Below are 19284 nucleotides of genomic sequence, written 5' to 3' on the forward strand. Positions count from 1 at the left end.
TTGACATTTTTTCTAATGGTTTTCTGTAGTTGGTTTGTCAACTGGCAAGAAATGGGGAGAACAGGGTCACTGTGTGGAACTACTTTGAAGACTTATTTTTATGCTAGATGTGTCTGATGGAAATGTGTGTGTGTGTGTAGCCATGATGGAGACGATAAGCAGAGGCCAGTCATCATCCACAGAGCCATCCTGGGATCAGTAGAGAGGATGATCGCTATCCTCACTGAGAACTACGGAGGGAAATGGTGAGGGGCTATATTAGTACTGATACTACTACTCTCTAATCTACTGTAGCTGGTAATACTGATACTACTACTCTCTAATCTACTGTAGCTGGTAATACTGTCTAATCTACTGTAGCTGGTAATACTGTCTCTACTACTATCTAATCTACTGTAGCTGGTAATACTGTCTCTACTACTATCTAATCTACAGTAGCTGGTAATACTGTCTCTACTACTCTCTAATCTACTGTAGCTGGTAATACTGATACTACTACTCTCTAATCTACTGTAGCTGGTAATACTGTCTCTACTATCTAATCTACTGTAGCTGGTAATACTGTCTCTACTACTATCTAATCTCCTGTAGCTGGTAATACTGTCTCTACTACTATCTAATCTCCTGTAGCTGGTAATACTGTCTCTACTACTATCTAATCTACTGTAGCTGGTAATACTGTCTCTACTACTATCTAATCTACTGTAGCTGGTAATACTGTCTCTACTACTCTCTAATCTACTGTAGCTGGTAATACTGTCTCTACTACTATCTAATCTCCTGTAGCTGGTAATACTCTCTAATCTACTGTAGCTGGTAATACTGTCTCTACTACTATCTAATCTACTGTAGCTGGTAATATTGTCTCTACTACTATCTAATCTCCTGTAGCTGGTAATACTGTCTCTACTACTATCTAATCTCCTGTAGCTGGTAATACTGTCTCTACTACTATCTAATCTACTGTAGCTGGTAATATTGTCTCTACTACTATCTAATCTACTGTAGCTGGTAATACTGTCTCTACTACTATCTAATCTACTGTAGCTGGTAATATTGTCTCTACTACTATCTAATCTACTGTAGCTGGTAATACTGTCTCTACTACTATCTAATCTACTGTAGCTGGTAATACTGTCTCTACTACTATCTAATCTCCTGTAGCTGGTAATATTGTCTCTACTACTATCTAATCTCCTGTAGCTGGTAATACTGTCTCTACTACTATCTAATCTCCTGTAGCTGGTAATATTGTCTCTACTACTATCTAATCTACTGTAGCTGGTAATACTGTCTCTACTACTATCTAATCTCCTGTAGCTGGTAATATTGTCTCTACTACTATCTAATCTACTGTAGCTGGTAATACTGTCTCTACTACTATCTAATCTACTGTAGCTGGTAATACTGTCTCTACTACTATCTAATCTCCTGTAGCTGGTAATACTGTCTCTACTACTATCTAATCTCCTGTAGCTGGTAATATTGTCTCTACTACTATCTAATCTACTGTAGCTGGTAATACTGTCTCTACTACTATCTAATCTCCTGTAGCTGGTAATACTGTCTCTACTACTATCTAATCTCCTGTAGCTGGTAATATTGTCTCTACTACTATCTAATCTACTGTAGCTGGTAATACTGTCTCTACTACCATCTAATCTACTGTAGCTGGTAATACTGTCTCTACTACTATCTAATCTCCTGTAGCTGGTAATACTGTCTCTACTACTATCTAATCTCCTGTAGCTGGTAATATTGTCTCTACTACTATCTAATCTACTGTAGCTGGTAATACTGTCTCTACTACTATCTAATCTCCTGTAGCTGGTAATACTGTCTCTACTACTATCTGATCTGTAGCTGGTAATACTGTCTCTACTACTATCTAATGTCCTGTAGCTGGTAATACTGTCTCTACTACTATCTAATGTCCTGTAGCTGGTAATACTGTCTCTACTACTATCTAATGTCCTGTAGCTGGTAATACTGTCTCTACTACTATCTAATGTCCTGTAGCTGGTAATACTGTCTCTACTACTATCTAATCTCCTGTAGCTGGTAATACTGTCTCTACTACTATCTAATGTCCTGTAGCTGGTGATATTGTCTCTACTACTATCTAATGTCCTGTAGCTGGTGATATTGTCTCTACTACTATCTAATGTCCTGTAGCTGGTAATACTGTCTCTACTACTATCTAATGTCCTGTAGCTGGTAATATTGTCTCTACTACTATCTGATCTGTAGCTGGTAATACTGTCTCTACTACTATCTAATGTCCTGTAGCTGGTAATACTGTCTCTACTACTATCTAATCTACTGTAGCTGGTAATACTGTCTCTACTACTATCTAATCTCCTGTAGCTGGTAATACTCTCTAATCTACTGTAGCTGGTAATACTTTCTCTACTACTATCTGATCTCCTGTAGCTGGTAATACTGTCTCTACTACTATCTAATCTCCTGTAGCTGGTAATATTGTCTCTACTACTCTCTAATCTCCTGTAGCTGGTAATACTGTCTCTACTACTATCTAATGTCCTGTAGCTGGTAATACTGTCTCTACTACTATCTAATCTCCTGTAGCTGGTAATATTGTCTCTACTACTATCTAATCTACTGTAGCTGGTAATACTGTCTCTACTACTATCTAATCTCCTGTAGCTGGTAATATTGTCTCTACTACTATCTAATCTACTGTAGCTGGTAATACTGTCTCTACTACTATCTAATCTACTGTAGCTGGTAATACTGTCTCTACTACTATCTAATCTCCTGTAGCTGGTAATACTGTCTCTACTACTATCTAATCTCCTGTAGCTGGTAATATTGTCTCTACTACTATCTAATCTACTGTAGCTGGTAATACTGTCTCTACTACTATCTAATCTCCTGTAGCTGGTAATATTGTCTCTACTACTATCTAATCTACTGTAGCTGGTAATACTGTCTCTACTACTATCTGATCTGTAGCTGGTAATACTGTCTCTACTACTATCTAATGTCCTGTAGCTGGTAATACTGTCTCTACTACTATCTAATCTCCTGTAGCTGGTAATACTGTCTCTACTACTATCTAATGTCCTGTAGCTGGTAATATTGTCTCTACTACTATCTAATGTCCTGTAGCTGGTGATATTGTCTCTACTACTATCTAATGTCCTGTAGCTGGTAATACTGTCTCTACTACTATCTAATGTCCTGTAGCTGGTAATATTGTCTCTACTACTATCTAATCTACTGTAGCTGGTAATACTGTCTCTACTACTATCTAATGTCCTGTAGCTGGTAATATTGTCTCTACTACTATCTGATCTGTAGCTGGTAATACTGTCTCTACTACTATCTAATGTCCTGTAGCTGGTAATACTGTCTCTACTACTATCTAATCTACTGTAGCTGGTAATACTGATACTACTACTCTCTAATCTACTGTAGCTGGTAATACTGTCTCTACTATCTAATCTACTGTAGCTGGTAATACTGTCTCTACTACTATCTAATTTACTGTAGCTGGTAATACTGTCTCTACTACTATCTAATCTACTGTAGCTGGTAATACTGTCTCTACTACTCTCTAATCTACTGTAGCTGGTAATACTGTCTCTACTACTATCTAATCTCCTGTAGCTGGTAATACTCTCTAAGCTACTGTAGCTGGTAATACTTTCTCTACTACTATCTGATCTCCTGTAGCTGGTAATACTGTCTCTACTACTATCTAATCTCCTGTAGCTGGTAATATTGTCTCTACTACTCTCTAATCTCCTGTAGCTGGTAATACTGTCTCTACTACTATCTAATCTCCTGTAGCTGGTAATACTGTCTCTACTACTATCTAATCTACTGTAGCTGGTAATATTGTCTCTACTACTATCTAATCTACTGTAGCTGGTAATACTGTCTCTACTACTATCTAATCTACTGTAGCTGGTAATACTGTCTCTACTACTATCTAATCTCCTGTAGCTGGTAATATTGTCTCTACTACTATCTAATCTACTGTAGCTGGTAATACTGTCTCTACTACTATCTAATCTCCTGTAGCTGGTAATATTGTCTCTACTACTATCTAATCTACTGTAGCTGGTAATACTGTCTCTACTACTATCTAATCTACTGTAGCTGGTAATACTGTCTCTACTACTATCTAATCTCCTGTAGCTGGTAATACTGTCTCTACTACTATCTAATCTCCTGTAGCTGGTAATATTGTCTCTACTACTATCTAATCTACTGTAGCTGGTAATACTGTCTCTACTACTATCTAATCTCCTGTAGCTGGTAATATTGTCTCTACTACTATCTAATCTACTGTAGCTGGTAATACTGTCTCTACTACTATCTAATCTCCTGTAGCTGGTAATACTGTCTCTACTACTATCTAATCTCCTGTAGCTGGTAATATTGTCTCTACTACTATCTGATCTGTAGCTGGTAATACTGTCTCTACTACTATCTAATGTCCTGTAGCTGGTAATACTGTCTCTACTACTATCTAATGTCCTGTAGCTGGTAATACTGTCTCTACTACTATCTAATCTCCTGTAGCTGGTAATACTGTCTCTACTACTATCTAATGTCCTGTAGCTGGTAATATTGTCTCTACTACTATCTAATGTCCTGTAGCTGGTAATATTGTCTCTACTACTATCTAATGTCCTGTAGCTGGTAATACTGTCTCTACTACTATCTAATGTCCTGTAGCTGGTAATATTGTCTCTACTACTATCTAATGTCCTGTAGCTGGTAATACTGTCTCTACTACTATCTAATGTCCTGTAGCTGGTAATATTGTCTCTACTACTATCTAATGTCCTGTAGCTGGTAATATTGTCTCTACTACTATCTAATGTCCTGTAGCTGGTAATACTGTCTCTACTACTATCTAATGTCCTGTAGCTGGTAATATTGTCTCTACTACTATCTGATCTGTAGCTGGTAATACTGTCTCTACTACTATCTAATGTCCTGTAGCTGGTAATACTGTCTCTACTACTATCTAATGTCCTGTAGCTGGTAATACTGTCTCTACTACTATCTAATCTCCTGTAGCTGGTAATACTGTCTCTACTACTATCTAATCTCCTGTAGCTGGTAATACTGTCTCTACTACTATCTAATCTCCTGTAGCTGGTAATACTGTCTCTACTACTATCTAATGTCCTGTAGCTGGTAATATTGTCTCTACTACTATCTAATGTCCTGTAGCTGGTAATATTGTCTCTACTACTATCTAATGTCCTGTAGCTGGTAATACTGTCTCTACTACTATCTAATGTCCTGTAGCTGGTAATATTGTCTCTACTACTATCTAATGTCCTGTAGCTGGTAATACTGTCTAATCTACTGTAGCTGGTAATACTGTCTCTACTACTATCTAATCTACTGTAGCTGGTAATACTGTCTCTACTACTATCTAATCTACAGTAGCTGGTAATACTGTCTCTACTACTCTCTAATCTACTGTAGCTGGTAATACTGATACTACTACTCTCTAATCTACTGTAGCTGGTAATACTGTCTCTACTATCTAATCTACTGTAGCTGGTAATACTGTCTCTACTACTATCTAATCTCCTGTAGCTGGTAATACTGTCTCTACTACTATCTAATCTCCTGTAGCTGGTAATACTGTCTCTACTACTATCTAATCTACTGTAGCTGGTAATACTGTCTCTACTACTATCTAATCTACTGTAGCTGGTAATACTGTCTCTACTACTCTCTAATCTACTGTAGCTGGTAATACTGTCTCTACTACTATCTAATCTCCTGTAGCTGGTAATACTCTCTAATCTACTGTAGCTGGTAATACTTTCTCTACTACTATCTAATCTCCTGTAGCTGGTAATATTGTCTCTACTACTCTCTAATCTCCTGTAGCTGGTAATACTGTCTCTACTACTATCTAATCTCCTGTAGCTGGTAATACTGTCTCTACTACTATCTAATCTACTGTAGCTGGTAATATTGTCTCTACTACTATCTAATCTACTGTAGCTGGTAATACTGTCTCTACTACTATCTAATCTACTGTAGCTGGTAATATTGTCTCTACTACTATCTAATCTACTGTAGCTGGTAATACTGTCTCTACTACTATCTAATCTACTGTAGCTGGTAATACTGTCTCTACTACTATCTAATCTCCTGTAGCTGGTAATATTGTCTCTACTACTATCTAATCTCCTGTAGCTGGTAATACTGTCTCTACTACTATCTAATCTCCTGTAGCTGGTAATATTGTCTCTACTACTATCTAATCTACTGTAGCTGGTAATACTGTCTCTACTACTATCTAATCTCCTGTAGCTGGTAATATTGTCTCTACTACTATCTAATCTCCTGTAGCTGGTAATACTGTCTCTACTACTATCTAATCTACTGTAGCTGGTAATACTGTCTCTACTACTATCTAATCTCCTGTAGCTGGTAATACTGTCTCTACTACTATCTAATCTCCTGTAGCTGGTAATATTGTCTCTACTACTATCTAATCTACTGTAGCTGGTAATACTGTCTCTACTACTATCTAATCTCCTGTAGCTGGTAATATTGTCTCTACTACTATCTAATCTACTGTAGCTGGTAATACTGTCTCTACTACTATCTAATCTACTGTAGCTGGTAATATTGTCTCTACTACTATCTAATGTCCTGTAGCTGGTAATACTGTCTCTACTACTATCTAATGTCCTGTAGCTGGTAATATTGTCTCTACTACTATCTGATCTGTAGCTGGTAATACTGTCTCTACTACTATCTAATGTCCTGTAGCTGGTAATACTGTCTCTACTACTATCTAATCTACTGTAGCTGGTAAAACTGATACTACTACTCTCTAATCTACTGTAGCTGGTAATACTGTCTCTACTATCTAATCTACTGTAGCTGGTAATACTGTCTCTACTACTATCTAATTTACTGTAGCTGGTAATACTGTCTCTACTACTATCTAATCTACTGTAGCTGGTAATACTGTCTCTACTACTCTCTAATCTACTGTAGCTGGTAATACTGTCTCTACTACTATCTAATCTCCTGTAGCTGGTAATACTCTCTAATCTACTGTAGCTGGTAATACTTTCTCTACTACTATCTGATCTCCTGTAGCTGGTAATACTGTCTCTACTACTATCTAATCTCCTGTAGCTGGTAATATTGTCTCTACTACTCTCTAATCTCCTGTAGCTGGTAATACTGTCTCTACTACTATCTAATCTCCTGTAGCTGGTAATACTGTCTCTACTACTATCTAATCTACTGTAGCTGGTAATATTGTCTCTACTACTATCTAATCTACTGTAGCTGGTAATACTGTCTCTACTACTATCTAATCTACTGTAGCTGGTAATACTGTCTCTACTACTATCTAATCTACTGTAGCTGGTAATACTGTCTCTACTACTATCTAATCTCCTGTAGCTGGTAATATTGTCTCTACTACTATCTAATCTACTGTAGCTGGTAATACTGTCTCTACTACTATCTAATCTCCTGTAGCTGGTAATATTGTCTCTACTACTATCTAATCTACTGTAGCTGGTAATACTGTCTCTACTACTATCTAATCTCCTGTAGCTGGTAATATTGTCTCTACTACTATCTAATCTACTGTAGCTGGTAATACTGTCTCTACTACCATCTAATCTACTGTAGCTGGTAATACTGTCTCTACTACTATCTAATCTCCTGTAGCTGGTAATACTGTCTCTACTACTATCTAATCTCCTGTAGCTGGTAATATTGTCTCTACTACTATCTAATCTACTGTAGCTGGTAATACTGTCTCTACTACTATCTAATCTCCTGTAGCTGGTAATACTGTCTCTACTACTATCTGATCTGTAGCTGGTAATACTGTCTCTACTACTATCTAATGTCCTGTAGCTGGTAATACTGTCTCTACTACTATCTAATGTCCTGTAGCTGGTAATACTGTCTCTACTACTATCTAATGTCCTGTAGCTGGTAATACTGTCTCTACTACTATCTAATGTCCTGTAGCTGGTAATACTGTCTCTACTACTATCTAATCTCCTGTAGCTGGTAATACTGTCTCTACTACTATCTAATGTCCTGTAGCTGGTAATATTGTCTCTACTACTATCTAATGTCCTGTAGCTGGTGATATTGTCTCTACTACTATCTAATGTCCTGTAGCTGGTAATACTGTCTCTACTACTATCTAATGTCCTGTAGCTGGTAATATTGTCTCTACTACTATCTGATCTGTAGCTGGTAATACTGTCTCTACTACTATCTAATGTCCTGTAGCTGGTAATACTGTCTCTACTACTATCTAATCTACTGTAGCTGGTAATACTGTCTCTACTACTATCTAATCTCCTGTAGCTGGTAATACTCTCTAATCTACTGTAGCTGGTAATACTTTCTCTACTACTATCTGATCTCCTGTAGCTGGTAATACTGTCTCTACTACTATCTAATCTCCTGTAGCTGGTAATATTGTCTCTACTACTCTCTAATCTCCTGTAGCTGGTAATACTGTCTCTACTACTATCTAATGTCCTGTAGCTGGTAATACTGTCTCTACTACTATCTAATCTCCTGTAGCTGGTAATATTGTCTCTACTACTATCTAATCTACTGTAGCTGGTAATACTGTCTCTACTACTATCTAATCTCCTGTAGCTGGTAATATTGTCTCTACTACTATCTAATCTACTGTAGCTGGTAATACTGTCTCTACTACTATCTAATCTCCTGTAGCTGGTAATACTGTCTCTACTACTATCTAATCTCCTGTAGCTGGTAATATTGTCTCTACTACTATCTAATCTACTGTAGCTGGTAATACTGTCTCTACTACTATCTAATCTCCTGTAGCTGGTAATATTGTCTCTACTACTATCTAATCTACTGTAGCTGGTAATACTGTCTCTACTACTATCTGATCTGTAGCTGGTAATACTGTCTCTACTACTATCTAATGTCCTGTAGCTGGTAATACTGTCTCTACTACTATCTAATCTCCTGTAGCTGGTAATACTGTCTCTACTACTATCTAATGTCCTGTAGCTGGTAATATTGTCTCTACTACTATCTAATGTCCTGTAGCTGGTGATATTGTCTCTACTACTATCTAATGTCCTGTAGCTGGTAATACTGTCTCTACTACTATCTAATGTCCTGTAGCTGGTAATATTGTCTCTACTACTATCTAATCTACTGTAGCTGGTAATACTGTCTCTACTACTATCTAATGTCCTGTAGCTGGTAATATTGTCTCTACTACTATCTGATCTGTAGCTGGTAATACTGTCTCTACTACTATCTAATGTCCTGTAGCTGGTAATACTGTCTCTACTACTATCTAATCTACTGTAGCTGGTAATACTGATACTACTACTCTCTAATCTACTGTAGCTGGTAATACTGTCTCTACTATCTAATCTACTGTAGCTGGTAATACTGTCTCTACTACTATCTAATTTACTGTAGCTGGTAATACTGTCTCTACTACTATCTAATCTACTGTAGCTGGTAATACTGTCTCTACTACTCTCTAATCTACTGTAGCTGGTAATACTGTCTCTACTACTATCTAATCTCCTGTAGCTGGTAATACTCTCTAATCTACTGTAGCTGGTAATACTTTCTCTACTACTATCTGATCTCCTGTAGCTGGTAATACTGTCTCTACTACTATCTAATCTCCTGTAGCTGGTAATATTGTCTCTACTACTCTCTAATCTCCTGTAGCTGGTAATACTGTCTCTACTACTATCTAATCTCCTGTAGCTGGTAATACTGTCTCTACTACTATCTAATCTACTGTAGCTGGTAATATTGTCTCTACTACTATCTAATCTACTGTAGCTGGTAATACTGTCTCTACTACTATCTAATCTACTGTAGCTGGTAATACTGTCTCTACTACTATCTAATCTCCTGTAGCTGGTAATATTGTCTCTACTACTATCTAATCTACTGTAGCTGGTAATACTGTCTCTACTACTATCTAATCTCCTGTAGCTGGTAATATTGTCTCTACTACTATCTAATCTACTGTAGCTGGTAATACTGTCTCTACTACTATCTAATCTACTGTAGCTGGTAATACTGTCTCTACTACTATCTAATCTCCTGTAGCTGGTAATACTGTCTCTACTACTATCTAATCTCCTGTAGCTGGTAATATTGTCTCTACTACTATCTAATCTACTGTAGCTGGTAATACTGTCTCTACTACTATCTAATCTCCTGTAGCTGGTAATATTGTCTCTACTACTATCTAATCTACTGTAGCTGGTAATACTGTCTCTACTACTATCTAATCTCCTGTAGCTGGTAATACTGTCTCTACTACTATCTAATCTCCTGTAGCTGGTAATATTGTCTCTACTACTATCTGATCTGTAGCTGGTAATACTGTCTCTACTACTATCTAATGTCCTGTAGCTGGTAATACTGTCTCTACTACTATCTAATGTCCTGTAGCTGGTAATACTGTCTCTACTACTATCTAATCTCCTGTAGCTGGTAATACTGTCTCTACTACTATCTAATGTCCTGTAGCTGGTAATATTGTCTCTACTACTATCTAATGTCCTGTAGCTGGTAATATTGTCTCTACTACTATCTAATGTCCTGTAGCTGGTAATACTGTCTCTACTACTATCTAATGTCCTGTAGCTGGTAATATTGTCTCTACTACTATCTAATGTCCTGTAGCTGGTAATACTGTCTCTACTACTATCTAATGTCCTGTAGCTGGTAATATTGTCTCTACTACTATCTAATGTCCTGTAGCTGGTAATATTGTCTCTACTACTATCTAATGTCCTGTAGCTGGTAATACTGTCTCTACTACTATCTAATGTCCTGTAGCTGGTAATATTGTCTCTACTACTATCTGATCTGTAGCTGGTAATACTGTCTCTACTACTATCTAATGTCCTGTAGCTGGTAATACTGTCTCTACTACTATCTAATGTCCTGTAGCTGGTAATACTGTCTCTACTACTATCTAATCTCCTGTAGCTGGTAATACTGTCTCTACTACTATCTAATCTCCTGTAGCTGGTAATACTGTCTCTACTACTATCTAATCTCCTGTAGCTGGTAATACTGTCTCTACTACTATCTAATGTCCTGTAGCTGGTAATATTGTCTCTACTACTATCTAATGTCCTGTAGCTGGTAATATTGTCTCTACTACTATCTAATGTCCTGTAGCTGGTAATACTGTCTCTACTACTATCTAATGTCCTGTAGCTGGTAATATTGTCTCTACTACTATCTAATGTCCTGTAGCTGGTAATACTGTCTCTACTACTATCTAATGTCCTGTAGCTGGTAATATTGTCTCTACTACTATCTGATCTGTAGCTGGTAATACTGTCTCTACTACTATCTAATGTCCTGTAGCTGGTAATACTGTCTCTACTACTATCTAATGTCCTGTAGCTGGTAATACTGTCTCTACTACTATCTAATCTCCTGTAGCTGGTAATACTGTCTCTACTACTATCTAATCTCCTGTAGCTGGTAATACTGTCTCTACTACTATCTAATCTCCTGTAGCTGGTAATACTGTCTCTACTACTATCTAATCTCCTGTAGCTGGTAATATTAAATAATAATAATAATAATAATAATATATGCCATTTAGCAGACGCTTTTTTATGTTCACTCCTGTCAGACTTTTTCCAAAGTAAAAAAATAAAAAAGGTTAGAGGTTTTACCTGATTGTGTGGCTCTAAACATGAGCACATTCCCATAGGAACACAGCCGTTTTAGAAGTCCAATGTCATTTTTGGTCATACAGGAATACTTTCCCCCCTAAGGTTACTGTATGCGTTCCAGTCGAACCAACAATTCCTGGCATCTTTTTTGTTAGTTTTGGTCTTCGGCAGGATTTTATTTTCGTGCACAAAACATTTTCAAAGTTCGGCAGCCGAAGTCTACTCCTAGTGGGAACTACAGATGGGATTCTTTGATGAAGTGACTAAGACCTCTGCAAGAATGTCAAAATTAATTACAGATTACTTGCTTTATCTTAGATGAATTCAACTTATTTTGAGGAAGTGATAGTGGGTATGTTGCTACGGTGGCTCAAGAGGGACAAACAGCCGTAATGTTTTTCAAGAGAAGATTCTTAGGGCGTATGCGAGTACAGCCGTTTGTTTCGCCGAGTTCTGCTGTATGCAGAATTTTACAGGAGAAACATTCTTATGACATTTCCATCAGTAAGATTGGAGTTTGATTTCCAAAACGACCACGGCTGTAGCTTTCAAATTTAATTGTCACTTGAAAATAAAATTTGTTGGTTGAACCAAAACAAATCTCAGGAGCTGGTACCGGATCCAAAGCAGCTGTTAGAGTTTTCACCTCTTAACTCTGTAATAAGATGTCAATACCCTCCCCAGGCCGCTGTGGCTGTCTCCTCGTCAGGTGATGGTGGTACCTGTAGGACCCACACTGGATGACTATGCTCAGAAGATCCGTGATGATTTCCACCGTGGAGGTCTGATGACAGACGTAGACTGTGATGCCAGCTGCACCCTGAACAAGAAGATACGCAACGCACAGCTGGCACAGTACAACTTCATCCTGGGTAAGTGGTGGTGGGGTCTGGGGTATGGGCTGAGTGGTGGGGTATGGGCTGAGTGGTGGGGTATGGGCTGAGTGGTGGGGTATGGGCTGGGTGGTGGGGTATGGGCTGGGTGGTGGGGTATGGGCTGGGTGGTGGGGTATGGGCTGAGTGGTGGGGTATGGGCTGAGTGGTGGGGTATGGGCTGAGTGGTGGGGTATGGGCTGGGCTGAGTGGTGGGGTATGGGCTGAGTGGTGGGGTATGGGCTGGGTGGTGGGGTCTCTGGTATGGGCTGGGTGGTGGGGTCTCTGGTATGGGCTGAGTGGTGGGGTATGGGCTGGGTGGTGGGGTATGGGCTGGGTGGTGGTGGGGTATGGGCTGAGTGGTGGTGGGGTATGGGCTTTGGGCTGGGTGGTGGGGTATGGGCTGAGTGGTGGGGTATGGGCTTTGGGTTGAGTGGTGGGGGGGTATGGGCTTTGGGTTGAGTGGTGGGGTCTAGGGTATGGTTTATTATTTTATGAAATTTACAGGCAAATCATTACGGAATCATAGTCTCTCAGCTTTGGTGCTAATGTAACGTTAGCAATGCTAGCTAGCTAAACCTGCTGCATCTGAAATGGTTTGTTCAACGATAACTGACATACTGTCCAAGCAGCCATCCAACAACACTGGAGGCCTGCCTATTGGAACTAATAGAATGTATGAAGTTTACAATTAATTCGATATGAAAATATAGGCTGTTTAGAAAGTGCACAATGGCTGCCGGAGCTACAACTTTGGTCGGTGATGGTGGGAGTGATTTTGCCAGATGGAGTCATGGGAGTTTGATTGAGCCTTGAACAACATGTAAAAATGTTACGCTGACTATAAGTCTCATTCTATAGGTTGAGTGTCTATTTAAAATATTTTCACATGTTATTAGACCACGACAACCAGAGCAACATGCAGCAGGGAGATCCCATATGATCAGAAAACTACACATGTTAAATAGACAGCTGGAAATGACAGGTCATAATTGATTGTATTAGTCATCTCAGGGATTCTACTTGAAAGCGTAACAGAGAAGCAATTTAGGGTTTTATCACTAAACAGTCAAGACATGAAATCCTAATGAAATCCTCTTTTCTGTCCAGTTGTGGGAGAGAAGGAGAAGACCAGCGAGACGGTGAACGTGCGTACGCGTGACAACAAGGTGCACGGAGAGCGCAGCGTCAATGAGTGTATGGAGCGTCTCAAACAGCTGAAGGCCTCACGCAGCCGCAACGCGGAGGAGGAATTCTGATACCTCTGACGGTCCTTCAGTGAACCGCATCTCAGAGGATTTCAACTTCAAACACAAAGTGCACAACTTCCGAGTCCTTAGGGGGAGCTCACTCGCTCGGTCTTTTACTTAATTTGACTACGCATCTGTCTGCATTTCTTCATAAAGTTTTTTTTTTGTGTGTTTTTTTTTTGCTTTTTGAGATCACATTCTAATTCGTTGAACGTTTTGATAAAACAAAGCATAAATCGCAACTCTTTCAATGGAACCTCCAATGTCCTCTCTTGTAATATGTGAAACTCATGATACTGTCGATGATCTGTTGTGGAAATGTTACAAGGGATGACCTCTACTTTTAAATTGATTTATGCCACTTTGCCTCTTTCTCCTCATTGGTTTACATTATAAAGGGAAACAAGAAAAAGACAGGGTTACTGCTGTCAACTGTAGGAATAACCGTTTTCATCACATCAAAGAATTGTAAATATGTAATGCAATTTTGAAAACGTAAAAAATAAAATATTTCTTACATTAGGCTGGTTTTGTTCTCCAATGTCCTATCACCACCGGCACTGTCCAAAATGGCACCACTCTTGTAAAGATTGGTTGTTTTATTGATTTAGGAAAGGAAATGGAAGCTGTGTAGAAGCCCTGTGTTGATTGCTAGATGTCAATGTCGAACCAATGCAGTGATATACATGTTATTGGCTTGCTTGCTATGAGCTGCTTTTCCTGAACATGTCTAACATAGCTAGCTAGTTCTAGTGTCCATTAAATGTTACAGCCACAACATCATCTAGTCCTGCAGAGCAGTGAGGTGGAGAAATGCCTGCTTTGGGTGAGCTGGAACATCAACTAGCTAGCTGGAACATCAACTAGCTAGCTGGAACATCAACTAGCTAGCTGGAACATCAGCTAGCTAGCTGGAACATCAACTAGCTATTTGTACTGTAAACTACTTCCTGGCTCACTGTCCAGGAGTGACATTGGACTAGGCCATAGTGTCTCCCAACCTGTGTCAGTCCCCAGTATTTATTCTACAGTATCTTATGTGCCGGTGGGCTAGGACCTTGTCTGGACCTGTATTCACAAAGCGTCTTAGAGTAGGACTGCTGATCTAGGATCAGTCTTTACTTTTACATCATAATGAATCAAATTCTCTTGACTTTTGGGACCTGACGGATTCCCCCCGCCTTTCCGACACCTGGCCACTGATTTCACCGGCCGTTCTACCTTGTTCCAGACTCCTGCTGTTGATCAGGGCTGTCCTGATTAACGTGAGACAATAGTAATGCATTTGGAACAACAACAGCGAGTTTTGTGTTGGTTGTATATCCTTACGTTGCTAATGTGAACATTTAGCTGGTCCGGAGTGGACTACATTTGAATCTAAATGATTCACTAGAATGGCTAACATCCATCATTATCCATGACTACCATCCACATGTACTCCACCCCCACTTCTTTAAATGAATAGTCCTCAATCTATTGTACATGGAGCAGTGTATTATATATATTCATGATTAATATTCCCTTTTGTCAATAACCGCTTCTGCACATCATGACAACATGCTTGAATGAAAATGTCTTTCGACTTTATGGAGATTAGAGGTGATTCTGTCGCCCCATCAGCTTTTATTTTGTGCCAATATGTCAAAGTTCTCAATTAGGAAGATGGTGCTGTTCATAATGCCATGTTTAGGACTGTTGATGTTCACAGGACTCCTAATGCTGTGTTGAAGAAGCAGCATGGATGGAGGGAAACGGACAGCTTGTCTCTACCACGCCTTGTCTCTACCACGCCTCTGTCTACCACACCTTTCTCTACCACGGCCTGTCTCCACCACGCCTCGTCTCCACCACGGCCTGTCTCTACCACGCCTTGTCTCTACCACGCCTTGTCTCTACCACGCCTTGTCTCTACCACGCCTTGTCTCTACCACGCCTTGTCTCTACCACGCCCTGTCTCTACCACGCCTTGTCTCTACCACGCCTTGTCTCTACCACGCCTGTCTCTACCACGCCTTGTCTCCACCACGGCCTCTGTCTACCACACCTTTTCTCCACCACGGCCTGTCTCCACCACGCCTCGTCTCCACCACGGCCTGTCTCTACCACGCCTCTGTCTCCACCACGGCCTGTCTCTACCACGCCTCGTCTCCACCACGGCCTGTCTCTACCACACCTTTTCTCCACCACGGCCTGTCTCTACCACGGCCTTGTCTCTACCACGCCTTGTCTCTACCACGGCCTCTGTCTACCACACCTTTTCTCCACCACGGCCTGTCTCCACCACGGCCTGTCTCTACCACGCCTTGTCTCTACCACGGCCTCTGTCTACCACACCTTTTCTCCACCACGGCCTGTCTCCACCACGGCCTGTCTCTACCACGCCTTGTCTCTACCACGGCCTCTGTCTACCACACCTTTTCTCCACCACGGCCTGTCTCTACCACGCCTTGTCTCTACCACGGCCTCTGTCTACCACACCTTTTCTCCACCACACCTTTTCTCCACCACGGCCTGTCTCCACCACGGCCTGTCTCTACCACGCCTTGTCTCTACCACGGCCTCTGTCTACCACACCTTTTCTCCACCACGGCCTGTCTCCACCACGGCCTGTCTCCACCACGGCCTGTCTCTACCACGGCCTCTGTCTACCACACCTTTTCTCCACCACGGCCTGTCTCCACCACGGCCTGTCTCTACCACGCCTTGTCTCTACCACGGCCTCTGTCTCCACCTTTCTCCACGGCCTTTTCTCTACCACGCCTGTCTCCACCACGGCCTGTCTCTACCACGCCTTGTCTCTACCACGGCCTCTGTCTACCACACCTTTTCTCCACCACGGCCTGTCTCCACCACGGCCTGTCTCTACCACGCCTTGTCTCTACCACGGCCTCTGTCTACCACACCTTTTCTCCACCACGGCCTGTCTCCACCACGGCCTGTCTCTACCACGCCTTGTCTCTACCACGCCTTGTCTCTACCACGGCCTCTGTCTACCACACCTTTTCTCCACCACGGCCTGTCTCACCACGGCCTGTCTCTACCACGCCTCGTCTCCACCACGGCCTGTCTCTACCACGCCTCGTCTCCACCACGGCCTGTCTCTACCACACCTTTTCTCCACCACGGCCTGTCTCTACCACGCCTTTTCTCTACCACGGCCTGTCTCTACCACGCCTGTCTCTACCACGCCTTGTCTCCACCACGGCCTGTCTCTACCACACCTTTTCTCCACCACGGCCTGTCTCTACCACACCTTTTCTCCACCACGGCCTGTCTACCATGCCTTGTCAATTCAATTCAAGGGCTTTATTGGCATGGGAAACATGTGTTAACATTGCCAAAGCAAGTGAGGTAGACAACATACAAAGTGAATATATAAAGTGAAAAAAACAAAAAATAACAGTAAACATTACACATACAGAAGTTTAAAAACAGTAAAGAAATTACAAATGTCATATTTTATATATATACAATGTACAAATAGTTAAATGACACAAGATAAAATGAATAAGCATAAATATGGGTTGTATTTACAATGGTGTTTGTTCTTCACTGGTTGCCCTTTTCTCGTGGCAACAGGTCACAAATCTTGCTGCTGTGATGGCACACTGTGGAATTTCACCCAAAAGATATGGGAGTTTTTCAAAATTGGATTTGTTTTTGAATTCTTTGTGCATCTGTGTAATCTGGGGGAAATATGTCTCTCTAATATGGTCATACATTGGGCAGGAGGTTAGGAAGTGCAGCTCAGTTTCCACATTTTGTGGGCAGTGAGCACATAGCCTGTCTTCTCTTGAGAGCCATGTCTGCCTACGGCGGCCTTTCTCAATAGCAAGACTATGCTCACTGAGTCTGTACATAGTCAAAGCTTTCCTTAATTTTGGGTCAGTCACAGTGGTCAGGTATTCTGCCGCTGTGTACTCTCTGTGTAGGGCCAAATAGCATTCTAATTTGCTCTGTTTTTTTGTTAATTCTTTCCAATGTGTTAAGTAATTATATTTTTGTTTTCTCATGATTTGGTTGGGTCTGATTGTGCTGTTGTCTCCACCACGGCCTGTCTCTACCACACCTTTTCTCCACCACGGCCTGTCTCTACCACGCCCTGTCTCTACCACGCCCTGTCTCTACCACGCCTTGTCACTACCACGCCTTGTCTCTACCACGCCCTGTCTCTACCACGGCCTGTCTCTACCACGCCTTGTCTCTACCACGGCTTGTCTCTACCACGGCTTCACCAAGTCATCCAATGTTTGCTTCATCAACAATTGGACCAACTTCTAAAAAAAAATTTTTCTGTTCTGTTTTTTATGCTGTGAGTAATTTAGCAGGACTATAGTATAATTGATTGGGTTTAAATGTTTCTTAAATAGTTATTTGATACATGCAGTGCTTGTCAGAGCCACAGGGGGGCGCTGATTCAGAAAGGTGAGAGCTTCCAACACACCGACAGCATTATGTGGATATATATGCAACAACAGTTCAACATTCACCTTCTACTACCGTTTCTATCAAGCCGTCTGTACATACAGTTTGACTCATACATTCGATAAATTCAACATATGCACCACAACGAACGCAACGTTTCATTGGAAATTAATGTAATTCTGGTTGTCAGAAATGTAATGCCGCCGTCGGTGTGGTCGAAGCGTCACCCTACACGTGTAGAGACTCATCTCCCTCAACGCAATAGACTTAAATGTGCTTATCCATGGGGTCTCTCATAGGCTGGTACGGTAGCGTGTTATCTTCTCAGACAAGGAGCCTAGAGAAGAAACTATAGGCCTTCCTAAAACAAATTAAATGTGCGGGTCACAGGACTTGAAACTGGTGTGTAACGGGCAACACAACTTCCTTCATGAGCAATGTTCCCGCTAACATGCTGACCAGACCGGACGTTGCAAAATAAATTTAGAAATCCTTGTTATTCAATTGTTGCACCCACACTGCTCGCGCACGCCAACGACCGTCTGCGACTCCAAGGGCTAAAATAGAACTCATTCCTATTTCTGATGCAGATCGCGCTGCAAGTCCTGCCTCTCCCATCTCCTCATTGGTTTATAGAAGCAGGTACCCACGTTTGCCGGTCATCGTGGTAATAAAATGAACGTTTAGATGCGATCACCATATAAGTTAAACAATGAAAAAGCCTGGAAGGAGGAGAGATGACTAGAAACGATTCGGTTGGCCGTTTTATGTGTGGATTAATTGTCGGAGAAGAGGTCCTTGTGCATTTCAGGTAAAATAACAACTCAATGTTTATATCCCAGGACAAATTTAGCTATCAACAGCAAGCTAACTAAATCGGACAAATTAACGTTAGCGAGCAAGTGCAAGCTAAGTAGCTAATTGCCATACATGTTTAATGATTTTCGACCTGTCCCAAAATTAACGTCATTGGTTCAGAGTTAGTTTTGATATTTTAACCTGCGTGTTGTGATCGCGTTT

At 40.8% G+C, this 19284-nt stretch overlaps 1 protein-coding gene across 1 annotated transcript in view; it reads left to right on the top strand.

The window, feature by feature from the left end:
• Positions 1–14200, top strand: part of tars1 (threonyl-tRNA synthetase 1) — a 40824-nt gene extending 26624 nt beyond the window's left edge. Inside the window, exons 16-18 of the mRNA XM_046348251.1 lie at positions 141–245; positions 12402–12589; positions 13700–14200. Coding sequence (XP_046204207.1) covers positions 141–245; positions 12402–12589; positions 13700–13848 — 442 coding nt within the window. The 3' untranslated portion in view covers positions 13849–14200. The remainder of the gene's footprint in view (positions 1–140; positions 246–12401; positions 12590–13699) is intronic.
• Positions 14201–19284: the final 5084 nt, after the last annotated feature.

The sequence above is a fragment of the Oncorhynchus gorbuscha genome, linkage group LG04 (genome assembly GCF_021184085.1).
Source record: "Oncorhynchus gorbuscha isolate QuinsamMale2020 ecotype Even-year linkage group LG04, OgorEven_v1.0, whole genome shotgun sequence".
NCBI classification, from domain to species: domain Eukaryota; kingdom Metazoa; phylum Chordata; class Actinopteri; order Salmoniformes; family Salmonidae; genus Oncorhynchus; species Oncorhynchus gorbuscha.